We start from the raw sequence: 27,635 nt of genomic DNA on the forward strand, positions 1-27,635 counted from the left end.
AGCAGAGCACGTGGTTACCGCTGAGCATGGCAGCATGCTCATAATATCATAACAATGATGATGATAAGTTACAGTATTTAATGCTACACCTGTGTGTTCAATAGCTACACGAACCATTCATTATTAAAATGCTGCTTGAAAAAGACAATAAGACACATGTACTATTTTCCTTCTCTCAAAGAATAACCTCAAAACTTTATCGTAGATTTTGATTGCAAAATGAGATAGTCCGTGTTGATTTTTTTTTTTTTCTGATATCAATATTAGATCAGGACACCTTTAGTTATTTGCTGTTATGTTTTGTACAGGACCACCATGGGAATGAGATGTTACCAGTTTAGAAACAAGTTAGAACAATGGAGGAAAAAGTGTCCATGAACATGATAAGAGGGCACATTTGATACAAGAGGAAATGGAAGAAAATGGACCGCAGGAGCAAGACGGAGACTTCCGAGCTAAACCACAGCAACAGCGTCACTTCGCATTAGCTGCTTTAATTGTTAATTGATTTTCTCCTTGTGAGAAGAGGGATTCGTCCACCAATCTATTTTCTACTATCCCATTAGGTGATTCTTTAAGTCACACACTTCAACATTTTAGGATGAACACATAGGATTTATTCAATATCATCACTCTTACTTCCTGTATTGTGATGTGAGACATGATGCCATTCTCATGCTCTTCATTCCTCCATCGCTTTCCCTGCCCTCATTCTTTCTCCTCATCCATGATTTTAATTGCTTTTTCTTTTACCATCCTCCTCAAGCCTCATTAGTATCTCCTCTGCCTTCTCTTGCTTTTTTGGAAATTTCTTGGACAAGCTGCCTTCAACCTGACATACTTGTTGACACCCCTGTTCCTGCACACTCCACTCCAATCAAGTCGTCATGGTGACAGTTGCGTCGAAAGCCTGCTGTGCTTGTAAACAAGGTGAAGGAGAGTGCAGACCTACACTGGGGTCAAACACACAAAAGTAATCAATTGAAGTAAAGACCGAAATAGTTATATAATATAGTTATATAAGAAAAATTGTGACTAGTGTTATGCGTACACCAAAACTGATGCAAACTTGTGTCAAGCAAAACATCTTGTGGACAAATTCATCCTACAGGCAGCGAATGTTGTCATTTGTCACGCACACCACAAACCTGTTCAATTTCTACATTGCCGAGATGTTTAGCCAGTCAGCCACTGTCATTCATTCTTAATCTGGCCATTTAACAATACCAATTACAACTCAGAAAAATTACTTGCATGGCACAATGGCAAACAAAAAAATATATTTTTATTTGCTATCTAGATAGCCAAAATGCAGGATTTTAATAGATAATAAATTAGGAATAATAAGGAAATAATTTGGAAACAGTGTCACCGAACAAATCCTGTCCTAGTTGTTGGACAGATGCTTGTCTGCAGTCTGACTATTGCTGTGGTGCCCTTGAGCAAGGCACCGAACCTAAACCTCATTTGCCCAACATTCAAATTAACTTATCATCTTGGAATTTATTTTCTAATAAGGCTCAACACAACAATCCTAACTGAAATTTGAGAGTACCTACATTTCTGTAGTGCACAAAGTGCGTGCGTACATGTGTGTGTGATTAAGAAGCTCATGAAGCTCTCTGACTAAAATGTATTGTTGACTATTGCTGTCATATGGAATTCTATAAAATTGTCATGAGCATATCTATTCATGGCTCATCATATTTCTATTTCACAAAAGTGTTTAATACTGTGTTTACATTACCGAACACACACAGAGGAAAAAACCCACACGCGTCGGTCAAAGCCATATGCTGCTTAGTGTGACTCTCATTTCCTCTTCCCTCTAAACCTTTAATCCCCCACCGGGAAAATGATGCAATCCGACTATTGGTTCTGAGAATCACACACGCAAAATCACATGCAAACAAACCAAAGACATCACATACATACAAACCCACGGGTGAGGGAGGGGCACACGTGTGGTACGCATGCTGCAGGTTTACACATGGCACAAATGGCCAAACAACTATCCACACTCACATTGGCAACTAAGGACAATTAGAGTATGTTTTCTCATCGACCCTTCATGGGAACGATACTTGACAAAAGTGTCATCATATTTGTGGTCGCAAAGCCGAAGATTATTGGCTCTGATGCCAACAACGAGCTTGCCTCGACTTCCTACTTGACGGCAAAGGGGACCTAATGCGGGTTGCATCATGCAGGTTGCATATATGTAGATAGATAGATAGATCGTGGGGGAGCTGGAGCCTATCCCAGCTGACATTGGGCGAAAGGCAGACTACACCTTGAACTGGTCGCCAGCCAGTCGCAGGACACATATAGAGACGAACAACCAGTCACACAGCACCACTGTGCGGGAATCGATACCACGCTGCCCACACAAAAGACAGGCGAGTGTACCCCTACACCAGTTGTTCCGCTGAGAATTTTTATTTTCAAAATTCAAACAAATTAGAGAAATGATGAAATAGGGCTGAGAGATGTGCTCAAGTTGCACAGCATTCACTTTCACTCTCAAGTACACACACGCACACACTGTGCATTGTGATGTTATGACGCGTGCACACACACACACACATACGTACTATACACACAAAGTGAGTAATCCCCATCTGTTGATGAAACATGCAATGTTTCTCTGTGCACAACTAGCAATTCCTCTCGGTCTACTGAGACACTCACTTCCTACAAGGCTCAGAGACCAAAGCAAACACTGACTGAATGGTTTTCTAAGGACATGTAAAATCTGCCGATAAAAAAGCAACTGATCTATCCATCAATTGTCTATCCCATTTATCCTGTTTAGGACTCATGGGGAGCTGGAAGTTATCTCAGCTGACTATACCTTGAACTGGTCGCCAGTCAATCATAGGGCACACATGACTTTTCACTCTCTTATTTATACCTATGGGCAATTTAGAGCCAAAATCTCAAAGTCAAAGTCAGCTTTATTGTCAATTTCTTCACGTTAAGACACACAAAGAGATCGAAATTACGTTTCCCACCGTCCCACGGTGACTAGATCCAACATCGATGTATTTGGAATGTGTGAGGCAGTGGGAGTCAGAGAAAACCACATGAATCAATCAATAGTTGACTGATTGACAGTGTGACTTGATCCTGAAAGGCAAATCTGTTCCGCTACAAAGACCACATGCATATGTCATGTAACAGTTTAGCCATGACATCACTACCCACGATGTATACTTTTCTGCTTTACGGTACTTACCAGCTCTTGGTTGGTAGAATTGGAGTCATCTCCAGGGAAAGGGATGTAGATGGCTAAGGCCACGCAGTTGGCAAAAATAGACAGCAGTATAAATATATCGAATGGTCTGAAAGTCAAATGGTTAAGGAAGATTTTTACCACACTGTAGGATATGAAAAATAAAAGGATAAGATAAGAATGGAACTCATTTGAGCGCATAGCTACGACGATGCTGGAAGATCAAAATCAGTTTGGATTAAAAGTATATTGTATAAAAAAGTCTAAAAGGGGTTCCAGTGCCCCTGCGGGCTCACCTCTAGCTCCGCCACTGGAAACAACCTCTGTTCTTTGGTAAATATTGCTTCCTGTTTTAGATGAACAGTTTATAGCTTTCCCTCCTCTCCTCAGTTAGAACAATGCAGGAAGATTATTTTACTCACTGATTTTCAGTCAAATTGTCATCTATTTTGTCAACAACCACAACAACCAAATATTGAAAGGATACTTCCACTCCACCAGGCTGATGCAGGCTCTGCGGATGGGGTTGTTGAGGGTGAGGCAGAACAACGCTCTGGGTGGTCTGCTGTTAGTGGACCCACCCTGTTTTTTGCTCTTGGCATACTGCTGCCTCTTTCTCTGTGCTAATGAGCCGACAGGAGCCGCTCCGGTGGCGCACGGTGAGCGCTGTGGACTCAAGTCAACCTTTGCAACATCGCCCTGCGCTTGGCGAGCGGCGTTAATGGCCGCATGCCAAGCAAGAACCGGGCTGACACCGGAACCGGTGCCACCGGGTACATGGGCGCCACTCTTTGCTCCCAGGAGGCCGTAAGACGAACCGACGGGCTTGCCACTGCTGGCGGGGGCGTGCAGGGACTCAGGTGGGCTGAGTTGGTGGAGATGAGTTTGGCTTTCTGACCAAAGGGCTGAGGCATCAGCAGAGGAAGTGGTCCTTTTGTTGCTGGCATACTGTGCCCCTATAAAGACAGCAAGCGAGAAAGAGGCAATACATTAGCAAATAAATATGCAATACTTTCAACAACCATGGTAACCAATAACAACATTTGTGTAATGATCAATGCTTGCAGGTTAGCAAGCATCAAATGAATTTTTATACTGCATTTCTAAAGCCATATCCATGGGTAATAAACAAGTAATGCAAATTGGACAAAATTGGACAATGTAACACTTATTTTAATGAGAAAGATACAGTAAATTAAATAAAAAATTTGAATTAAAAAAATTGTGGTTTCCACGCTCTCGTAAGTGAAATTACATCAACCAGATGCAGCAATGCAGAGCAACAGTATTGTTTGCAATCCTTAGAAATGATTTTTCCAAGTTGCAATATGTCAGACGCATTTGTTAACTGTGGTCATATTGTTGGAGCATAAATGGAGCCCAGTTCCAAACTGCATATGCCAGTCATGCTTCAAAAGGCCCACTTCACACCCAGTGAAGCGGCTGAATCCAAGTGAAATGGACCATCGAGAAAAAAAAAAAAAACACACTTAGCCAACTCTTCGCCTCCACACTAATTGATTCAGCACCACACATTTACAGACGTACTGCAACAGAAAAACTGTGACCTTGTATCGTATTTTGAGGCTCCACATATACTGCAATGTCTGAACCATAAAAAACATAGTGAGATTCTCAACACAGATGCAAATTGCCACAAAGAAAGGAAACAGGTGACAATAAAAAGGAGAGTGTGAAGACATGTTTTTATTTTTTATTTTAAAAGGCTGTTGGTAACACTTTCTCAACACTTTCTTTCTCGCTATTGGTACATATCAAACACATACATGTTTCATGATATTCAAGGCCATAAAATCACACTCCAGTCCTGCAGTAATCCAGTCATATGCTAGATCCGGTTGGCCTCTGCCACACTTCAAGCACCAATGCAAACAGACCGGAACATTTCCAAGAGAAAATAAATTATTTAATGGGATCTTTAACAAAATGTAACATTTTCTTCCAAGGACACTCTCAATAAAGCACTGTGGAAAGCAATTGTATGTTTTCTGATCGAACTTCACAATAATCCAAATCAAAAGTGATTTTGAGAATAGATATGCTCATATCTGTCCCTTGAGCTTTCATGCTTGACACAAATAATAAAACAATGTGGTGTGCCGTGAGCATGGGGGAGCAAAGAGGACCGTCTGCACTGCATGAATGGATGAGTGAGTCATTAAAATCAATGCAAACTGAGCGTTAAAAAAACAGTGCCCTTGACTCATCTCTTTGGCATACAGGAGCTAGTGCTGTAATGTCATGTCATCCCAAAAATGAGTCTTCAAATCATAATGAGTCTAAAACATATATGCTGTGGATATTCAAAGGATAACTGGAATACAAATTGAGCAAGACATTCAACAAAAAACATCCCTCAAAGGTATTTCCAATTGCACTTATCATTTTCGGGCTCACAGGGAAGAGTCTATCTCAGCTGACTACGAACACCCTGGATTGGTCACTAGGGCACAAATTCACAGACAACCATTCACACTGAGTTAGAACTGAGTCCATGCTGACTGCAGAGTTTACTCAGTCAGAAAACACCTTGCAGTAAATAATACAAGGTGGTTTTGTTGAACAGTAAATCAAATCTTACATGTTTTTCCCCAAATAGAGAGTCATTACATAAAATGACAATAGATCGCATTTAGTCTAAGATTTTATAATATGAGATCACTTATCTTCCTCTCTTGTACACGGTATCGGGGTGTATAAATGTAATTTGTGTGCGTGCGCGTGTAGTTGTGAAAACCGCTGGATAACAACTGGTAATCACTTTTCTGCGAGGTAGGTCGCGTCTTTGCAAGGTGTTGCAAAATTAAATCCGTTCATTTCAAATGACACTATATAGGAAAAGACACCAACAAAAAGTAATGTCAAAATATGAAAATATTGTACAGCTCTTTCTTTTTTCCTCACGCAGACGCGCGCACATAAGCACGCACATACAAGAGCGCACCAACTCTCCTCCGTTTTTTCTAAAAAAAAAAAAAATTTCTATATTATTACCTTCTGACAGTTCATCTTCTTCTTGCATCCTCAAATCCACATGGAAATGCTCCACGTCAGATCCAACTCATCGTTGGAGAGTATATCCGAGGCTAACCTGAGTTATATTGCCAACATTTTCCGAGCGCGGAACCTTGCGAGGAGCGACAATCATGTTGGCCACATCCGGGTGTCTGTGCGCACATTAACCGGGAGGAGGGTAGCGCAACCTCAGCCCACTTTTGCCAACATTGGATAGAACCCGAACAACCCTTAGCCACTCAGTCAGCTGTTGGCCATAACTGGAGAATATTGCTATATGCTGCACACTTGGATATGCAAGGAAATGAATACATTTTTATGCACCTGTTGCTGTTTTGAAATGAGGTGTATAATAATCAGAGAATTTTCACGGATCATAGAAAATTCCAAGGTTTTGGTAAATTAAAAATAACTACCAACGGTTTTGCTTAACGAAACGGTTCAAGACGCCCCCACACTTGAGTCCGAGACAGACACATATCCTTTTTCTCTCATTTGTTTTCACTTAAGTATGAATCCCCCCCATATCTATCATTTTTTAACAGAAGCCCAAAACTCTTTTATTAATCGCTTGGTATATCTTTACTCAATTGTTCTGTGTTCAAAGTCAAAGACCTGATAAATAAGCACATTATGATTGTTATCAAATAGGGAATTATTCTCTCTCAAAATAAAGCACTTACCCCTCAGGGGTCTTCCTCTTACAATGAATGGCATTCTGTCACCTGCCTTCCCATTCAGGCCTCATAGTGCCTCGCTGTGCTTTCACTGTGCTGCTTTTCCAGAGAAAATGAGTTGTCCGAGCCGTGCTGGAAGGTTACCAGTGATTGGATTACCTGTGCCTGGATGAGGGATAACCGGTTGCACATAATCCTTCCATTATAATCCCTGCTCCAGTGTCCTCTCAACAGAAAAAGTGAAGCAGACACAGCTGTAGCTCCACTGGGGCAAGGCAGACAAATGAAACTAAAATGTTCTAAATTATTATGGTTACCATGCATTGATTGGGTGCATTTTCCATAGTTTTATTGATTGGGTGGATTTTCCATAATTTTATTAGTACTGATTAACTGTGTTTACAAATGCAAACATGCATATTGTGGGAAAAACCTGCCACTGCAACTCATCCACAGAGTGCAAGTGATAGCATTTTTATGAACAAAAATTCACTTGATGCAGGATGGTTTTAAGGTGTCAGCTACCAGAAAGAAAGAAAGAAAGAAAGAAAGAAAGAAAGAAAGAAAGAAAGAAAGAAAGAAAGAAAGAAAGAAAGAAAGAAAGAAAGAAAGTTTTACAGTGTATTCTTGTGGTGTTGTGTAATGTTTAACCATTGACATTTATTTGAGGAAAAATCTAAAATATATTTTTTAGACTTGTGTGTACTGAATTATTTTGAAACCCATTTACTTCCGGTTAGTACGGAAGTCAAAGGTGTCCCTATGAAATGTGTTCGTGTGGGAGCAATATTTGCATCCAAAATGGACACCGCAAATGCTGGACATATGATGAGTTTAGCAGCTCTCCAGAGACAAGACCCATACATCAACACGTTGCTTGACGTTACCGGCCAGGTGGCCCTCTACAACTTCAATTCCAAAGCCAACGAATGGGTGAGTTTGTGAAACAAAAACGAGAAAGAGAGCGAGGAAATAAGCCCGGACATCGGAAAATTAACTTGGCGTGCCGAAGCTAACGCTGGATAAAAACAACACTGCGAGCTGTGTTGAATTCCTTACACTTTAACTACACATCTTGTGTTTGAATGACATTGATACATTTCACAACACCAGCAACTGTTATGCACTATGTGTTGAGGTTTTGTATTGCGATCAGTAACAGGAATTTTGGGTTCCAAACTGCTGGGATGCAGAAAGTTGGGAACCATCAATTTTTGCTTGGTAAGTTAGTCAAAAAATCACGACCTGCATAGTACTGTATATTAGGCACCATATTATAATACCAGATTGTCAGATAGTATAACGTTTTACATTGAAGGGGGCATATTTTGGAATTCCGTTTTAATGTCTTCTGTGCAATTACAGTAATCCCTCCTACTTCGCGGCTTCAACTATCGCGGCTTCGCTATATCGCGGGTTTTCAAAAATGCGGAAATGAATTATTTTATCGCAGAAATTTCATCATTTCACGAGGTTTCGCGGCCACTTGAGTTTCTTCATTTTCCTTTAATAATGATAGCTTACGTTTAAAAGTGAAATGAATAAATTAAAGAGTCAGTACAGTATACTTTATCGTCACATGTGACTTCAGGGCGTTCTCGCTGTTGTATATTTTGGACTAACTCATGTTCCGTAGTGGGAAAACCCCGGATGTGGGAGGGGGAGCTTCGGGGACGTTCAGTGTCGCGATGTACGGCCAGTGAACTGACTGTGATGAAAGGAATAAAGCAGTACCCATCACGTCGTTGTCCGAACCATGCTTGCTACATCAGAACCTGGAAAATAGTAAAGATATAACACTCTCCACCGGCGGTGGCCTTCATCTGGACATAGCAATACACTGTTAGTCTCGTCGCTAAGGCATGAATGCGGAGCGCACAGTCCATTGATATGAAAGTCCCCTAGCAGCGAGCTGGTTGATGTCAGCGATAAAAATAGAATATCTTCCAAGAATAGCTCAAAAAAATCTAGTTTCTATTTCGCGGAAATTCCCATTTCGCGGTTGGGTCTGGAACGTAACCCCCGCGAAGTAGGAGGGATCACTGTAGTTGTATCACTTGTCACAATGTGTTTTATAATATTTCCGAATTATTTTATTTTCATTTCAAATGATCTATTTCAAATTAACACCATCACTGACTGATTACAGGAGAAGACTGAAATCGAGGGCACCCTGTTTGTCTATACTAGGTAAGAATGGAATCATTTGGATACATTTCTATAGTATCACCGTGTAGGCAAACAAAGCCAAACCAGTGGAAAATGAAACCAATGTTTTTGAATGTTGTCTTACTAAGGTCAGGTTCCCCTCAACATGGCTTCACCATCATGAACCGACTGAGTACACAGAACCTGGTCGAGCCAATCAACAAAGACCTGGAGTTCCAGCTGCAAGAGCCTTTCCTTCTCTACAAGAATGGCAACAGTGAGTACTACTGAATACAGTCAGATACTTCTCTGTAAGTAGAGGAACTCTCAAGGTGACAGGCCATCATCAGGCATATGCAGTAAATGTTACAGGTTCCAAAAGCCGTTATTTACAAATCAAGTTTTCAATCTCATCTTTTTACATGCTTTATTGATATTTTTTTCCACTGGTCATGCGTTCATGTTTGAATATGGAATTGCCTGTGTACATCCAGGCGCCTATACTATAGCAACCAGGACAAAAATCATCAGTGGGAAGTTATATGAATTATATTAATTCTATATATTTCTATAATTGTATGAAAATGACCTATATTTGTGATTAATTTATGAAGGATTTCCATTGGAATTTATTGTCTTCTTAAATCATGGAGCTCCTGTGTTCTGAGTATTTATTGTCATAGATATATTTATCTACTCATTAATTGAACATTTGCCTCAGAAGAAATGAAAATGCTTTTGGACCTTTTCGTCATTTTCTCAAGTGCTGATAGAAATGTCACTGCTCCTCTGTGGTAATATCAAGTGCTGTTGCTAAGCTACAAAAGAAATCTCTCAACTCCAGGGTTTCATAATGCAAGCCAGCAGTTGCAATGGTGACATTTCATATACAGCCACAAAAAAAAACTCTTACACAATTAAAAAAGAATGAATTTCAGTACCTCTGAAAAGGCAGAATAAACACTTCCCTAGTGTTCTTAGAAACATATCTTCTTTTAGCTTGTAGTCACTCGGGTGGCTTTAACAGGTGAGCTTGTGATGAGACTTCTGGTTTAAAACATCACGCAGGTCCATTAGATGATTGCGATTTGGCCCTAATTGTTCCTTTTTACTATTAAACTCTCAGAACTTAAGAAAGTGGCTGACTGTGCTCCCACCAAGGCATTCTATTACAAGTCTGAAAATCAGTTTAACCAAGGCCACCAATAAAGAATTACAGCGTTTCCCCATTTGTTTGCCGATGAGGAAAAAGAGCATAGCCAGGGTCAAAGTCAGTGGAGATGGAGAGTGCTCCCCCGTTGGGCTTTGTTTGGTCTTCAACCTGCCTGGTATGGAAGTCATGATGTCACTTCTCATTTAGTTTCAGACTCACTCTGCTCCTCTTCCACCCTCAATGCAACCACTGCCTTTTTGGTTCCATTGGAATCCCGATAGTAAGTTAAAAAGTAAATTGGAAAAACTGTATTCCTCTGGTTGTTTCTCAGCAGTCCGATTGTTTTGGTACTTTTTCTGGATTAAAAAGAAAAGGACTGAAACGAACACTATCTTGAAATTCTCCTAAAGTCCGAGTCGAAGCAGATTAAAAGCTTGATGAGTGAAGATCCAAAAGTCCAAACTCAGTCACAGCATGACATCCATATTGTTCTTTTTTTATATTCCGTCTGAGGTTTATGTGTACTCAAAGCTAGAGGAAGCTGTTAAGTGAGTGTGTAAATGCACACACATGATCAATATACTCCTGTTTACATGGCTCTATAATCCCCTCGGATACAGAAGATGCTATGAGGATGCAAACACCTTGGTTGCTAAGTAACATTAGGCTCCCTAGGGACTTGTGGATGTCAACATGCTCGCAGACGCACACACACACGCATGCACACACGAAATATGCTTGAAGATCAGGTTTAGTGCAATTAACATCGAATGAAAATACTGAGATTTTGCTCAATTCATACACAATTCAACCTCAAGTGAAATCATAAATAATCCCAAGGTCAACCTGTCATCATCATAATATTTCAAGCAAAAATGTAGCCTTATGTCTAACAAACATTTACTCTGACTGCTGTATAGCTTGAAAACAAAAACAATATGCAACTTGGGCATGTGGCTAAGAGATACTTAGCTGTAGGCAGGCCACCTAGTATATCATGAATATGAGAACATGTTTTTAACAATCATGCGAATATAAAAAAAAAAGTTGAAAGCAATCATATGAGGTGTTTTCTTTTTCTTGCAGTGGGTATCTACAGTATTTGGTTCTATGACAAGAGGGATTGCCAACGCATTTCTCAGCTCATGTGGAAGTAAGTGTGTACTAGGTATCACTAGTAGTGTGTTTTTGGGACTATGTCACAACAGTCAAAAAATGCACCAGAAGAAGAAAAACATAGTACTTGAAATATTATTTCAAGTACTTTGTTTCACATAGTACTTGAAAGTCGAAGAAGAGTCGTCATTCGGAAGAGGGGCAAAGCCATTCATTCTGAGAAGAGTTTCATCTATGTTCCCCAACTTCATTAAGTTGCTCAGACTTATAAATCAAATATTTTTGTAGGAAATGTATTTTGCAAAAATCATTACAAAGTACAGTAAAGCTCAAAGGGCATTCCAAATCAGTTGTCCCTAATCGTAGGTGCTTTTGGATGTATGCTCCGAGCACGCTCTCCAAACCTTTGGAATCACAGAGCCTTGTTTCAATGTACTACTATTTGGTTATTCAAAGTCCAGATGGAAACAATTCATCTTTCTGTAATACCACAAGGTGGCAGCAAATTGCTACTTTTTTTTTAAAGTGAAGCACCAGCTCGCTTCAGTATCGATCAAATGCCACCAACATATCATTCCAATAGCTGAATCTGCACATGCCAAACTAATTATTCAGGGGTTCACTGTAGCCACATTCTGCTACTATATCAGGAGAATGAAGTAATCTCATTGTGTGTTGGCATTCTTACATATGCAGTAAGTGTAATTAGGGTCATGTGTCAACTTTCTCACTCTATGTCGCATGTTTGTCTCAGAATTGTCAAACTAGAAGCTGAACATGCCCGAAGGAAATCGCCAGAGAAGGCGGAGCCCCGGCGGCCCAATGGTGTGGCTGAAGCACGACCCAGGGACATCATGGAGTTGCTTAGCAAAGCCAAGGAGGAATACCAGAAGGTTTGTCGGTTCAGTAATATTGATGCTTGGCTTTCCAAATGCGCAAGCATTACATGACCTATGTAGCCGTGTAACACAGACAAAATTTAACTTTTGACACAAGACAACACAAATATTTAACACAAACAATTTGCATCAATTTTCAAAATTCTCTGTATTTTAAGGCTCTGTACTTAATCTGTATCCCTATTGCTCTCCTAAAATACCGCCTCCTTTCTTTTTTTTTTTTTTTTTTCCCCCCAAAAACTAATTGAGCTTGTTTGTGCCTGTCATGCAGGCTCAGTCCAGGGATGCTAATGTATCTACAGAGTTGAACGCCACTGGAACTTTAGATCACATCCACAGTTCTCACCTGCCTGATAAGGTATGCATGCAATCATTGATACGTAAATAAATAGTAAAGCAGGTGTCTGCCAATTGAATGACATTTAATATAATCATACATAAAATAAACAAGTCACAAATTCAGGATTGAATATAATTCAATGTTGCAGCTTCTGACCTTTAATTAATAATTACATTTAATTCTTTTCATGAACACACTATTTTTGAATTTGTTTGAATTGTTCACCTAATTGTTCACCTTTTCTTCTTTGTCCATCAGAAAAGTCATACAATCGTCAAGCAGATCACAGTGGAGGAGCTTTTTGGCTCATCCATCCCAAAGGACCCATCTCTGCCAGCCATGCCGACTCAAAACCACAGCACTGCTTCCAGCGAGCCGCCAGTAACTTACCCCCAGAACCACATCTATCCCCCGCCAGCCCACCAAAGCCCTCTTTGTCCTCCCCTCTTTGCCACCCGTGATCCTGGATCAAACCAGGTTCACCAGGAACACAGCGTGCTCCCAGCATCTTATGCACTACATCCAAGCAGTGTTTTCCGGCCGGCGTGCCCCGAGCACCGATCTCACGGCCCACTCTTACCTCTCATGGTGCCACCAGCTGGTTCCCAAGCTCAAACTGTTCCCACTGGGTCTGCAGTCCCATCAGCGGCTTCCCGTGCCTATTTGGAACAGGACCTACTAGTCCAGTCTCTGAATGCGGAAATCCACAAACCCATCCTAGCACCAAATTTCCTGCCCAGCACCCTGGTACCACCCCTCAACTTCCAAGAACATATGAGGGAACCAGTCCTCCAGCTTACACAAGAGATGGATGCTCTCGCTAAGGCCCCAAACATAATCAAACCTCTATCAGTGAGTTGCCAACCTCGCTTCACAGACGCATCAATCAGTTCATTTGTGTTATTCAGAAGGTGCTTTTTTTTTTTTTTTTTTTTGTCCGTCCTGCTTGCAGACCGTCTCTATGCGTCCCGGTCTTACCTTATCTGGGTCGGATCCTGCTGTGCTTCTGTCACCCAGCGCCTTCCAGCAATCCCTCAGTAAGACGGCTGCCTCGGTAGTCCCTCCACCCGCCTCAGAACTCCCAACCGCCTCCGGAGGTTCTATGGAGGCCCCACAGCCCTCCTGTAGCAAAGCTCAGCTCCAGAAGACTCTCATACACCTTATTAAGGTACAGTCTTCTCAGAGACAAGTTTCGTGCAAAAAAATTAACTAACGAAAGAAGGATGTATATTATTTAACAGGAGCGTTTGGCGACGCTTCCACCCAGTTTCGTAACATAATTCATGTTGTCACCATGCAGAATGACCCGGCCTTCCTCGGTGCCATTCACGACACGTACCTGCGGAGTCTGTCCAAGGACTTCAGCAACCTGAAGCTCTGACTCTCCACCTCTCAAACATGCCTTTCAAACCACAAGCAGGTGCTCATGTGAGACTGACAACAGACTCTTTGCACGATAGGCCATTGAGTTTTGTCATAGTGTAGGAGCACGTCCAGAAAATGGAACTTTATTTCCCCTTCTTTCTCAACCTGATTCATGAACTTTTAGGCTCTGGACTTTGAATTTTTATTTTTTGACACCTTGCCCTATTGGGAGATGCTAAATGTCATTTTTCTTGTTCCAGCTGTACTACAGCAACATATTTGTGTCTTTCTAAAGCTCTGTAAATGCGGGGAGCTCTTATGTGTTTGGTTGTGAACAAACTGAAAAACAAAGTCTAGTTTTTAAAGCTACTTTTCAGAAGGCACATCAATCTAGTTATTTTTCCCTCCACTTTCTTTTTTGTTTGTGTCCAGCCATTATACTTTCAGTTTATTTTAAGATATTGGCTCGGTTGTGGTAATAGTCAGTAAAGCTGGCAGTAGATAAATGACCCAAATGTTTACATTGACTTGGAGTCAAGCAAAATGAATTTTTAGTGAATAGTGTTGTCTATGACTTTAAAATCAACTGTTGAAATGTAATGAGAGTCATCCCAACTGTCTTGATGTTATATAGGCCAAGAGCGCGAGTTGTCACATAACCAAAATTTTGAATCTAATGTCAAAGTACGTTGTATCGCCAAGTAGCACATGAAGGCCAGATTTTTGTTAAAAAAGTGGCGAGAACTGCGTTAGGAAAACAGAACGTAGCAATTATTATTCATACAACAGGAAGGTTTTAAGGTTTCAATAGTCAGATGTCCGATCGAGTTCATTTTTGGAAAACTCTATAAATGTGGAGGTGTAATTTTTGTTATTCTGTGTATTTTGGTTATTAAAGGATTGTGACAAACTATTATTACCATCACTATTATTATTATTATTATTGTTATTACTTTCTCTAAGGGTAATGAGAGGGCTGTCTATGTTCTTGTAAGTATAAACCATTCATGTTTAAGGTGTCTTAAAGTGTATTTGTACACCAAGTACAATTACATTTTTATATCTTTTAAAAGTGAATATAAACAGTGTACAATGTGTTATTAAACCACCACCTACTAATTGTGAAGAAAAGGCTGCCTTAGAAGTCATTTATTATTTTCAATTATAGTGCCCTCACAACGTTTTACCATTTTGATCACTGATGAGAAATTCAGACGGAATTTACCTTTTGGTCACCTTGGTAATTAATTCCGTCAGATATCCCAGAATACACCGAGATATTTTGTCAAATCCTCGATCGTATTTTATGTTAGCTTGCTTTCGTCTACAGTGGCCGCTGTGAAACTTAATGTACTCAATTTATTGCGTACTTTTAACCCCAATGTGAGTAGCTTTGGTGGTGCAGTTTCGATGTTAAACCACCAGACGTCGCCATGCACATGGAATCATTTGCTATGGCTGCGATGGTGCACCAGTGATGCATAAAATAAATACCTCAACCCGGCCAAGATGCACGGTGTTTCTTTCTTTCTTTCTTTTTTCATTGGATGGAATTGGCTTCCATGCAAGAGGCTCCAGCACGACTCTCGCGAGGATAAACGTGTCTGATTATAGATGGATGAGTGGATAATAAAGCCTTTCATCTGTATAGTAATCATTTTAAATGCATACACAGGCTCGTTTCCTCAACATTTGGGGAGCGGTGCACTGCTTTGTAGAGTTTCCGCATATGGAACAACAGGCAACGTTATGCAAAGATTTTCGCTCATCGTGGGCTCCTATATCGCGTGAATAAACTGGAATCCCAATTCTATACATCACAAGCATGCAACGCGGTGTCGTGAACTGTGACTGTGGGCGTGGCCTTAATGAGACCTTGGCCTCAAACCAAAAGCCTCCTATACTATTGGCTGTGCTTGTGCGTGACACTTTGGAGTATGAGTGAGTGCAGGCTGTTTTTAGCGCTAGATTAGCCATATTTGCTTGCAAACACGCCCCCTCTCCCGCCCCAAATCGCTACCCTCCCTCACCCGTCTCACTTCTGTCACTCTGCTGCAGACGCACGACCGCCTTTTTAACCCCTGCAGTCGATCATTGCGCACGCGGAATCATTTTGGGGGTGTTAACTCATCTTAATCTGGGTACACGGGTACAACATGGAAGACTACCACAAACCAGACCAGCAGACGGTGCAGGCGCTCAGGAACCTTGCCAATAGACTACGGATCAACTCCATCAAGGCGACCACTGCGGCGGGCAGCGGGTAAGAGCGGACTGGATTCCACCTTGATATAAAATTCACCGGGAGTGCAGCAGGATTGTCTCGAGACGTGCAGAAAAATATCGACAATTGTCTCTTGGTGATTTAATGGGACATAAACGGAATGTACTATAGGTATTCTACTGTTGTGGGAATTCAGTGAATTTGTATGCACGCGTGATCCATGCAAATTGTGGTTTAAAATTCACTTGTGTTGTCATGCAAGTCTTTTATTAAACGTTTTATCTTCCGTGGAATAAGGATTCGTACTCAAAATTTAAAATATAAGTGCACAAAAGGTTTGCTCATATATTGTACTGTATTTGACTGCAAGGGAAGTAAACGCATCATGCTGTATCGTATTTCTGATAATCTCCTGGCAATACATAAATTCTGAAAGATTAAAGATTATGGTTTAGTAAACTAATGCAAGTATTCAACCCTACTGATTATTCGTTTCGGGTTCTGTAAAATACTTTATGCATGAGTAGAAGAAATGTCTTGTTTTCTGAAGGTAAAAATGAATCTTTATTACTCTATGACAGATGCACCATATTTACCATATTTTAATTAATGCTGGAAGGGAATTGAAGGATTTTAATCATTGTTTTACTGCGTCCGTCAAAAGAAAAAAAATACGCGTCATATATTTTTTGCTCTACAATCATTGATTAAAATACAAACATTAAAATGAAGATGAATGCGATTAGATACAGCCAAGAGTTGTCCGATTTGTTTCCGTGTTGGATTATATATGGAGGAGGAGGAGAAAAAGGAGGAGCCAAGTCCGGTTCGGTGCAGTTGGCGGTCCAATGTCCTCAGCGGCGGTACGTGTTGTACAGTGAAAGGCCAAATGGAGCTCTCACGCGTGTCCCGATTTAAGCCGCGCCCGCGAGCGCGCTTCAGTCGCTGTTGCGTTAAATGCTCGGGATTCAATCGAACAACTAAATCCAGTTAGACTTTCAAAATAAAATACCGCCAACTGGATTTTAGACTCGTCAGTTGTGTTAATGAATCACCAGCTACTGTATTGTGAAAGGTTCAATACATGTTGGCTTTCCAACACGTTTCCTGTCTGGTATTTTCATTTCAGGTTTTTATTTTTAAGGTTGTGGCTCCCTTCATTTGATCACACTTTCCCTTTCAAGACAGATTAAGCCTTGATGGAGGAAGGCTGCAGTGAGGTATTTCTGGCATGTAGAGTGGAAATGGAAAGAGCAATAACCTGCAAAATATAATATCTAAAGATTGTGCATGCAGGAAAATGACAATATCCAGTGTGTGCCCGTGAGAGGGAAGCGTTTCTTAACGCTGTCTACATTTTTGGCATGAAATATCTCAGTATATGCACAGAAACAATAAACCACAGTTTTTTTGTTTTTTTTTTGTGTGTCTGTTGTACTTGGTCACGTTGACAAACTTTAATTGTGGTCTATTCAAACATTAGACCGAACTATCACATAATCTTATGTCTGGTTCATCTGTTTCAGTCACCCCACATCATGTTGCAGTGTTGCAGAGATCATGTCTGTGGTCTTCTTTCATACCATGAAGTACCGACCTGAAGACCCTCGCAACCCCAACAACGACCGCTTCATCCTTTCCAAGGTACTTCAGCACATCTGCATTCTACTGACTCATTTCTGATGATAATTCTACATAGTTCCTTCCATAAGAAGGACTAACAGACAATTTGCCACATGTTTTCAGGGTCATGCCGCCCCTGTGCTTTATGCTGTGTGGGCGGAGACTGGCTACCTGAAGGAGCATGAGCTGCTCAACCTGCGCAAGGTCGACTCCATCCTTGAGGGTCACCCAGTCCCGGTGAGGAAACTGCAGACAGTTTTTTTTTTCTTTTTTTTCTAGCCCTTCCCTGCTGCTTTTGGACTCTGTTCACACTCAATTTCACAACTATGGGCAATTTCGATGATTCAATTCATGTTTTTGAAAACACCTTCGTAAACTGGAGTATGTGGAGAACATGCACACGCCAAACAGAAAAGTATGTTTAGCATTGTGTTTTGACCCCATCATCTGTTGCGCCAACAGAGGCAGCAGTTTGTGGATGTGGCCACTGGTTCCCTGGGCCAAGGTCTGGGAGCTGCCTGTGGAATGGCCTACACTGGGAAGTACTTTGATGAGGCCAGGTAACTTACAAACTCGCAATAGCAATATCAGCTGCCCTCTTGTGGTTGTTTTGCCATCAGAAACTAGAAATTACAAATTAGATGAATAAAAGAAAAGACAATACCTAATGTAAACCATGCTCATGTTTTTACCCATTTGGTTGAGAGGCAATTGATTGGTTTTCATTTATGTGATCACATTCAACAAGAAAAAAAAAACAGTCGATACAGATTTTTTTTCAGGGAAACGAGTTAATCAAAAAGGCTATTGCTTATTTTGTTTTGATAAAACACATTTCAATAAAGCAACTCAATGACTGCAATGAACCAAGACAAAATTCCTCACCTCACAGAGCAGAATTATGTCTTGAAAAGTAACATAAAGCAAAAACAAAACTTTCTTTATGAAACCTTTTCTTTTTTTAAAAGCTTGCTTCATATGTTTTGTGAATACTTTGACTTAAAACTAACAATTGAACCACACTTGATGTCATTTTCATGATTACTCCACAAATGTACACCTTTAACATTTACAGTAGCATGCACACGGAGAATGTTCATGAAGGCCCATTCGACAAATACATTCATTCACAAAGAATATGTTATTATTGGCAATTGGTTCGTAAAATAACTTGATTTTTGTTTTTCACAGAAGACGGGAAAATTTTTTTAAAAATGTGGACGTTTCCAAAATATATTTCCTAGAAGAATGAATTCATATTCAGTGCCAGCTGCCCTCACACATTTTTGAATAATTCATTCATTAATTGATGGTTGCCAAGACTTGCATCCTTAAAGCGTAAGAGATTGTGAATGACAGCAGCCCATTGTGTCGATGTGACATTTTAGCCTGCAGCGTTACAACAAACGCACCCTGACAGGTGCGCTCTGGGTTGACATTTGTAAAGCCAACCATGCACATTAACATGCTCACGTTTAGATTTAACATCCAAGACCCGAATTAATGTCGTTCATCCTCGTTACATCCTCCATACATCATTATCATTAAAGAATGAATGGCAATAAGAAAGTATATAGGCTGCATTTTGAATTTTAAGGCCAGTGTGGTGACTGCCGTGGTCTTCTCTCCCTCTCGCTCGCTCGCTCACTCTCTCTCTCTCTCCACGCTGTCAGCACTCACTTTTTTCTGCTCTAATAAGCACACATGCAAGTGCACTCCCGCCACGCCCCATCTCCCCATCTGCTTCACTCCCCCCCTCACCACTCCCCAAAGTGGAAACGTACACACTGTCCCTTTTGCTGTGTCGTCTGCTTTACTGTTTGCTCCACTGTGTGTGCGGCATGCATACATGCGTGCATAAAGCCGCATAGGTCTCAGCCCCCCCCCCTGCTGTGATGCTCAGAGCCGTTCATCACTCTACTTCATTGCAACACAAAGGCTCCAAATTTGATCCAATTGCCTTTCGAATCATTAGGATGCTAGACTGATTTGTAATGTAGAGAATGGAGGCATTTCTATTTTGTACGACTGCAAGGCTTTCATGTCCTGTAACCATGACTAAAATCCGTTGCCATGGAGACCTCGCATCACCTTCTTCAGTGGTCTGTAGCTTTTTCTAGGTCAAGGAATTCGCTTCCAGTTTGACACCGCTCGCTTGCAAACTGGACAGTAAAAGCAAACGGCTTATCCCAAACGATCAACCACTCTGGCATTATTCAGAATGTCCTGCTACATCATTGGAAAATAGGAAAAGAATGATGACTTTAAAAAATATTTCCTGGGGTGAAAATGTTGAAATATTCTCAGAAGGTACAGGAAGTGAGTCTTAGAATGGACCCAAGCAAGGGTGTGGTCGATCAGGAAGCGCACAAAAGGTATGCATGAACGAACGTGTCAAATGCAGCAGAGTTGAAGTTGATGATGCTGCAACAATCCACCATAATGAATGTTGTAATATGAGAAACACAGACAGGCAATGGAAGGAACGTGTACTGACTGGAAATGTGTTCTTTAATTGTAAGGGAAGGTGTGTGGGTCTTTAGCGTATTGATAGCGCATTGTCATTTTTCATTCCACTTTTTTCACAAATTTCAATCTGCATGTTAAAAAAGGTCTGCTGTGGTGTGATACGTATTTTTTAATTCACCTGGAAAACTACTAGCCAGGCCCGTGACAGCTGGAGGGAAATCCCCAGAGCTGTTCTTCCTTGATTGTTGCTTTAACTGTACATAACGAACATGGCTCCCCTCCATCTCGTTGCATCCGCCTTTGTGGAATTCCGTTGGGCTCATCTCTTTTTTTTTCCCTTTAGCTTCTGTGCGCTTTGTTGTTTCTTTGCGTGTGAGGTTGGAATGCAAAGTGTCTCTGCCTATCTTACAGCTTTAATAGGAACGTGTCTATTTGACCGGAAAGCTGTCAGCAGTCGTTACTCTGCGGGAGTGAGGACGAGGACGTAGTGGGTGGGGCGCAGCGCCTTTGTGTGTTTAAGCATCACATCAGGCCTGAGTGTGCTCAAAAGGTGCTGCTAAAGACTCCCCCAGCTGGTCCAAATTTCAGTTTCTCGAGTGCTAATATATGTATTATAGTATAGTAATATTTATGTATTGAGGGTTGGGTTCAGCAGCGGGTGGATTTTTTTTTTTCAAAATATCACAGCCAAATTTTACAATGGATACTACCATTTATATAGTTTAAGCATTTAAAGGTCAAACTTAAAAAAGGTAAATATTACGAAGACCTAACAAAAAAAAATAGTGACTTTCTTTAACGGCTGTCAAATATACGTTTACGGTCACATAAATCCATCTCTGATTAAAATTCCCGACTGATTACTGTAAATGAAATTGTATGTCTGTCAATTAAATGAAATGATATTGCTATTGCATATAAGAGAATGCAAATGAAGGGAATGATCAATGACCGGAATGATATTGTGCACAGCTACCGCGTCTTCTGTCTGCTGGGTGACGGCGAGCTGTCCGAGGGTTCGGTGTGGGAGGCCATGGCCTTCGCCTCCTTCTACAAGCTGAACAATTTAGTGGCCATCTTGGACATCAACCGGTTGGGCCAGAGTGACCCAGCACCTCTGCAGCATCACGTGGAGAAGTACCAACGACGCTGCGAGGCCTTCGGGTGAGCTTGGAAATAATATTACTTGTGCTGAAAGTACATTTGGAAAATCTGGTTCACAAACTTTTTACATCAATTACATCACCTCAAAAAACATTTTGCTCTCCAAGTGTCAAATATAACTGGACTGCATGCAATGTGAGGTAGGTACTTGATTTAAAAAATGAACATCTGATTTAAAAAAAACAAAAAAAACATTTAAAACTACTCACAATTGAAATAGAATAAATCCCAAACATTGTTGAGAGTTGGTATATATTTGTGCAGGTGGCATGCCGTCATTGTGGACGGCCACAGCGTGGAAGAGTTGTGTAAGGTCTTTGGTCAGCCCCGCCACCAGCCGCTTGCCATCATTGCCAAGACCATTAAGGGCAAGGGCATACAAGGTATTATTTTCCAGCTATTTTAATTTATTCATCACTTATACATTCAATGTATTTTGAAATTTAATAGATGCTCTTGACCAGCTGCTTTTTTAATCCACAAGAATGTGTAGGATAAATCCACCAATGGCCTATTGTAGTAATGTTTTGTTATGATTAAGGTGGGGAATGTGTGTTATTGTGTAGTCGGGGGGGGGGGCTCCAGTACATGTGCAGAAGCAGTTGTCATAACATTCTAAGTCTGTGGTCTATATGATTCTAACCTTTGACCTTTATTGAAGCCGCTTGTGTCAGTTTGATTTTATGCATGAGCCAGTTATATAGTATGTGGGCAAAAGCTGTCACAGCATTCTGAATGGGGTTAGGGTTATTGGTTAAGTGTCATAGTAGGGCTAGGGTTTTAAAGTAGGCATTTAAACTAGGCTTCAGGTTTCATAGAAGGGTTTAAAACTAGGGTCAAGGTTAAGGGTCTCAAATTAAAATTAGGGTTTCAAAATTCATTATGAATGAATGAATGAATGAATTAAAAGAATGCAATGTTTTCATAGAACAAAAGGGTTTTCATACTGTGGGTTATCTGCACTGTTGCTCCCACTCCAAAATGAAAACTACAACTGTGACATGTGTGTCTTTCAGCGGCTGAGGATAAGATGGGCTGGCATGGGAAGCCCCTCCCCAAAGACATGGCCGACAGCGTCATCAAGGAGCTGCAGAGCCGCATGGTCAGCTGCAACAAGCGCCTGTATCCTTCGCCGCCCAGCGAGGACACGGCGCCCGTCAGCTTGCGCAACATCCGCATGCCCAACGCACCGAGTTACAAACCCGGAGAGAAGGTAAGCAAAATGAGATGCGCTACCATCCGTGCTTTCTGAAATACATGACAATTTATCTTTACTTCAAAAAGCTCAATAGAGATCAAAACTGAGCAAGAAGACCCTTTTTATACACGCAAACCTTCTTTGAAACTGCATCATGAAGTGTTGTCTGTCTGTCTGTCTGTCTGTCTGTCTGTCTTCACGTCTGTGACCAGGTCGCCACCCGGAAGGCGTACGGCATGGCTCTGGCCAAACTAGGCCGTTCCAATGATCACGTTGTGGCGCTTGACGGCGATACCAAGAACTCTACCTTCTCCGAGCTCTTTAAGAACGAACACCCCAACCGTTATGTGGAGTGCTACATCGCTGAGCAAAACATGGTATGATGGGCCCAGGTGCTCGAGCAGTGTAGTATGTCATACTTGACATATTAAACAAGATCAATTCCCCTTTCAAGCACACTGGAACCTCAGAACTTATTTTTTGTCTTATTTTGTCTGTGCAGCCTGACAACAGTCACTTTTTTAGCTTTACTTCTCTTAATTGTACTCAAATATTATTTACACACGTGGATTATTTTCCAAACAATAATAATAATATTATAATAATAACATTAAAAATATATCATTTTCACATGAGAATAAATAAAGAAATGTGAAAATGAACCAATACAAATCAGGCGTTCCTTTTGAATCGTGGTTCAATGGAATCATTTAAAAAAGAAATCTTAAATTTGACCATAGGGACATTTTCAACCAAGGTGTGTTCTCTAATTTCTAACATTACAGGTTAATTGGCCAGAGAAAACAAAGGGCCAGTTGTTATAGACATGCCAAACATGTTATATGATTCAGAAATTTAAGAGCCACATGGTCTGGCGCTTCAAATTTTGTCACTCTCACTTCCATCTCCCAGGTGAGCGTGGCCATCGGTTGCGCCGTGCGGGACCGCAACGTGGTCTTTGCCAGCACATTCGCCACCTTCTTCTCCCGAGCCTACGACCAGTTGCGCATGGCCGCCATCTCTGAGAGCAACATCAACCTGTGCGGATCCCACTGCGGCGTCTCCATCGGTCAGCCAATCAAAAATGAGAATGATCTTTGGAGGGCCTCTTGATTTATTTCTTTATTTTTTTACCTTCAAGGACTCACTCGTAAATACTTCCCCAGAATCCTAAACTTGATCCTCCCATCTTGTCACCTTCTCCTACTCCTCTTCCTCTTTCTGGAATCAGCAACCTCCCTCCCCGTGTCCCCCCCACGAGTCACGGAGGCCATTTGATTCTTTCCCCACCTCCTTCCCTTTCACCTTCTCCTCCACTTCCTCAGGTATACTGCATGCTCACTACCTGGATGCATGCTTGGCTGCTAGCATGCTACACGTATATGAGCTTCTCTCTTCACGTCTGTTCATGTGTACACGTATGTATTTGTGTGCTTGTTTAGGAGAGGACGGTCCCTCTCAAATGGGTCTGGAGGATTTGGCCATGTTCAGAGCCATTCCCGGGGCCACCATCTTCTACCCTAGTGATGGTGTCTCCACTGAGAAGGCCGTGGAGCTTGCTGCTAATACAAAGGTACCGATTATTATCACAGTTACAAATGGATTCATTAAACTAAACCTGCACAATATTAAGAAAAAAAAATGACATCATCCCAATAAATGCACATATTAATCACAATTGTGATTCGTAATATGGAATATGAATTTAGCATATTAACCCCATAGGGTTGCAGACATATTGTCCTTTACTCCCACTTTCTGTCATCCCGATGCCTAAGTGCTCCGGTAACGGACGTCGTGGCTCACCTGATTTCTGGGTTTGGTCATGTGACGTTCGAAAGTCCTTGACTATTTGTGATTGGCTGCTGACCGGTCCAGGGTGTATCGTGCCCAGTGTGCTCACCCGCAAGCCTTTGTAGGGACATATGCTGCAGGAAATGAATGAATAAATGGATAGTTTTCTTTCTGCCCTGAAGACACAGTATAATAGTGAGTTATGTGTCCCCCCCCCCCCTCCAAGGGTCTGTGTTTCATCCGAACAAGCCGCCCAGAGAACAACATTATCTACAACTGCAACGAGGACTTCCACGTTGGACAGGCTAAGGTTTGTAGTGTTTATTTGTCTCACACAATTTACCACAAAGTTATTGTGTGTTACATATTGCTTCAACACATTTGTTGGCCAGTGAGCAGTTATGGGAAGGTACAAATACTTTGTACTGTCATGCACTTAACTGCGTATTTATTTTTCCTCATAATTTTTTACTTGACTAGATACTTATAAAAACATTCATATTTTTACTTTCTACTCCTTACTTGGTCAAAATGGACTAGTTATTTTTTCCCACAGCCTGTGCAGCTGATGGATGACATGAAACAAATACTGTAAATTAAAGCCAACTGCAATCGTAGTTGTGATCTTTTTCTCAAGCAAGATATTCTGACCTTACTGAAGAGAATGGTCAAATGTTTTCAAATCCCCCCAAAAATATTGAGGGGAGGATGTACCTGCAGACCACCAGCTTCTAGTGTTCACTTATTTGACCAGTTATCATGAACTAAGTTGGTTGTCAGTTCACAATGATAGCAAAGCTGAGTACTGTCTTCCCTTCCACCTCAGGTTGTGTACAAAACCAATGACGACCATGTGACTGTCATTGGCGCGGGGGTGACCCTCCACGAGGCGCTGGCAGCCGCCGAGCACCTGAAAAAAGGTACGGAGAACCTTGTTTTCTATTTGTATGTGTCGAAGCAGCCCCTCAAGAATCTTTTCCTTTCTCCTCCACAGAGAGAATTAACATCCGTGTGATTGACCCATTCACCATTAAACCATTGGACTCCAAGACCATCATTGACAACGCCAGAGCCACCAGGGGGCGCATCATCACCGTGGAAGACCACTACTATGAAGGTAAGTAGTACATTTTGACTTGTGATGTCAAGTCAAGTCAAGTCAAGTTTATTTGTATAGCCCTAAATCACAAGCAGTCTCAAAGGGCTTCACATAGACAATCAATTGACACTATGGTCCCATTTTTTGCACTTGGAGTGAAAACCATGCAGGAACATTGAGAAAAATAAATTCCGAACGATGTCCCTGATAACTTGCTAAACTAAGATCTTGCAAGATTTGACAAAATCATGTTTTATGCCGTGTCAGACACATGTTTATCTTGCAAATATCGCAATTCAGTATCCCTATTGGACTTGTGTTTCCACCTGTCACGCGCGTTATGATAATCTGAGTCCTGTTTAGGACTTGTTCAGCAATAATTACACAGAATCAATTAACTATTCCTGATTTTGCTCAAAATATTTTATTTCTTTTGCTCCACCACATATTTTAAAAGTTAAAATTTTAAAATTATGGTCATTTTATTGATTTATTTTTATTTTGATCATTTATCTTTATCAGTATTGTGTTTAAATTAAGGGCACTCTCTTGTTATATATATACGTAAGTATTTCCACCCTTAAGTAAGAAGAGAAGCCACCGTAACAAAATTAGAAAGCGCAAAGTCTTTCAGCAGAAAGCTTGGGGATGATTGCGCATCAATTCGTAAATAAAATGGATTGATACAGAATATATGAATCAAATAAAAAAATGGATTGAGAGAAAAAGAGATGAGGCTGCAGACAGAGCGACAAGAGAAATGTGTGTGATTCTTGTGAGTCAGGAAGGAGATGAGAGGGATGCCATGAATACAGTATGTTGGTGGGGGGATGGGAGCTGGCACAGCTTGTCAGAGCTTCTTAATTTCCGCTTTGGCCTGTGGGCCCTCGCTGACCTACATACAGTACCAGCGCCAATGCATTTAAATGTCCAAAATGTCTTTGTCCACGTCTCTATTGTGCCTGTGCATACTGCAGCCTTCTATTCTTCTTTATAAGGTGGACCAGCCAGGACAGGACAGCCTTCCTCTTGTGTTAGCACTAGCCTTGGTGTATTTGTGCAAATTTATTACACATAATCAAGCAATATGTACTCTACTCCGAGATATCATGTTATAAAACAGCGTGAACATTTAATTGACTTATTGTTCGTTTGATGACCTGTATTGTAGTGTCCCACAATCTGGAAAAAATTGAGTCTTTAAGAGTCGCTCTTTGCTGTGCTTCTCACCAGGTGGTCTCGGCGAGGCAGTGTGCTCGGCGGTGGTGAATGAAAGCGGTTTCAGCGTGCACCGCCTGGCCGTGTCGCAGGTGCCCCGTAGCGGCAAGCCCCACGAGCTGCTTCAGATCTTTGGCATCGATCGCGACGCCATCATTCAGGCCGTCCGCAAGGTGCTCAGCGGTGCCACCAACGCCAAGTGAGGAGAACGAGTGCAGGGGCACCCCGGTGAAGGTGAACTTTGTCTTATCGCCATGGTGACAACAAACGCATAAGGGGAGTGGACTTGTGGCCCACTCCTCATGAGATGCCCTTTTAAATTGAAAATCAAAATCTGTTATCGATGTTTTTGACACCCAAATGCAATTCTGTCGGAGCGCACACATGCACCATTTTCCCCTTTACTGTCTCCCCAAGAAAGTTCTGATACTGCTGTAGTGTAAAAGTGACCAAAGTAAAGTGATGTTTTGTTTTTAAATCATTTTTATGGAACCCTTCTCTTCTCGGGTGCAGCGCCACACCCACTCTCAATTGTAAGTCCCACCTACTAGTAGTGAAATGCTTTGTTTTGGAGCACTGACTGTTTTTAAAACCCTTTTTGGCCCTCACTTGTGACAAGACGGTCTCACACCAATAAAAGGATGCTTTCTTCACAACACCTGTGTCTGACTTTTTTTTTGCAGCACATACAACTTGAAAACAATTTTCATAGTATTGTGTACAGGCTATGCCACACTGTTTCAAATGATGTAATTGGATAATACACATAAAACTTAAAATACAGTGAACAACTGCATTTACAATAATTTATTTGCAGAGTGGGGGGATTCAGTTCTCCTTTAGTCGCTGATGTACTGACAACCTATTGGTTGCTTTT

At 41.3% G+C, this 27,635-nt stretch overlaps 3 protein-coding genes across 6 annotated transcripts in view; 2 read left to right on the top strand and 1 right to left on the bottom strand.

Moving 5' to 3' along the window:
• The window catches only part of cacna1db (calcium channel, voltage-dependent, L type, alpha 1D subunit, b), a 36,323-nt gene extending 29,335 nt beyond the window's left edge, over positions 1–6,988 (bottom strand). For all 3 annotated transcript variants that reach the window (XM_085925780.1, XM_085925789.1, XM_085925771.1), the window contains exons 1-3: positions 6,955–6,988; positions 3,723–4,191; positions 3,239–3,344 (exon numbers count right to left, since the gene is read on the bottom strand). In XM_085925780.1, the coding sequence (XP_085781906.1) occupies positions 3,239–3,344; positions 3,723–4,191; positions 6,955–6,988 (609 nt within the window). The remainder of the gene's footprint in view (positions 1–3,238; positions 3,345–3,722; positions 4,192–6,954) is intronic.
• Positions 6,989–7,716: 728 nt separating this feature from the next.
• dcp1a (decapping mRNA 1A) lies at positions 7,717–14,882 on the top strand. The gene is made up of 9 exons (XM_085926726.1): positions 7,717–7,881; positions 9,098–9,138; positions 9,246–9,373; positions 11,336–11,402; positions 12,120–12,258; positions 12,536–12,622; positions 12,863–13,456; positions 13,557–13,772; positions 13,905–14,882. The coding sequence occupies exons 1-9, from the start codon at positions 7,750–7,752 to the stop codon at positions 13,983–13,985; spliced, it is 1,485 nt and encodes a 494-aa protein (XP_085782852.1). The 5' UTR covers positions 7,717–7,749; the 3' UTR covers positions 13,986–14,882.
• Positions 14,883–16,009: 1,127 nt separating this feature from the next.
• LOC147061853 (transketolase-like) lies at positions 16,010–27,416 on the top strand. 2 transcript variants are annotated; one of them, XM_085910577.1, is made up of 14 exons: positions 16,010–16,232; positions 17,720–17,837; positions 17,940–18,053; positions 18,279–18,376; positions 21,258–21,449; positions 21,714–21,832; positions 22,466–22,662; positions 22,860–23,024; positions 23,560–23,716; positions 24,090–24,220; positions 24,668–24,751; positions 25,268–25,361; positions 25,436–25,558; positions 26,774–27,416. In XM_085910577.1, the coding sequence occupies exons 1-14, from the start codon at positions 16,126–16,128 to the stop codon at positions 26,959–26,961; spliced, it is 1,887 nt and encodes a 628-aa protein (XP_085766703.1). In that variant the 5' UTR covers positions 16,010–16,125; the 3' UTR covers positions 26,962–27,416. The 2 variants fall into 2 exon arrangements, with proteins under 2 accessions (XP_085766703.1, XP_085766712.1); XM_085910586.1 differs by lacking the exon at positions 16,010–16,232 and adding an exon at positions 17,329–17,413.
• Positions 27,417–27,635: the final 219 nt, after the last annotated feature.

This window comes from Syngnathus leptorhynchus, chromosome 1 (assembly GCF_054491065.1).
Source record: "Syngnathus leptorhynchus isolate UIUO chromosome 1, UIUO_Slep, whole genome shotgun sequence".
Taxonomy (NCBI): domain Eukaryota; kingdom Metazoa; phylum Chordata; class Actinopteri; order Syngnathiformes; family Syngnathidae; genus Syngnathus; species Syngnathus leptorhynchus.

What these genes read in the sequence shown, in the direction of transcription:
- dcp1a (XM_085926726.1), top strand. Translation starts at nt 7,750, where the DNA reads ATGGACACCGCAAATGCTGGACATATGATGAGTTTAGCAGCTCTCCAG. An exon ending in CCAAGGAGGAATACCAGAAG is followed by an intron (nt 12,259 to 12,535) that starts GTTTGTCGGTTC and finishes CCTGTCATGCAG; the next exon opens with GCTCAGTCCAGGGATGCTAA. An exon ending in ACATAATCAAACCTCTATCA is followed by an intron (nt 13,457 to 13,556) that starts GTGAGTTGCCAA and finishes TCCTGCTTGCAG; the next exon opens with ACCGTCTCTATGCGTCCCGG.
- LOC147061853 (XM_085910577.1), top strand. Translation starts at nt 16,126, where the DNA reads ATGGAAGACTACCACAAACCAGACCAGCAGACGGTGCAGGCGCTCAGG. An exon ending in AGCTTGCTGCTAATACAAAG is followed by an intron (nt 24,221 to 24,667) that starts GTACCGATTATT and finishes CCCCCCTCCAAG; the next exon opens with GGTCTGTGTTTCATCCGAAC. An exon ending in GGAAGACCACTACTATGAAG is followed by an intron (nt 25,559 to 26,773) that starts GTAAGTAGTACA and finishes GCTTCTCACCAG; the next exon opens with GTGGTCTCGGCGAGGCAGTG.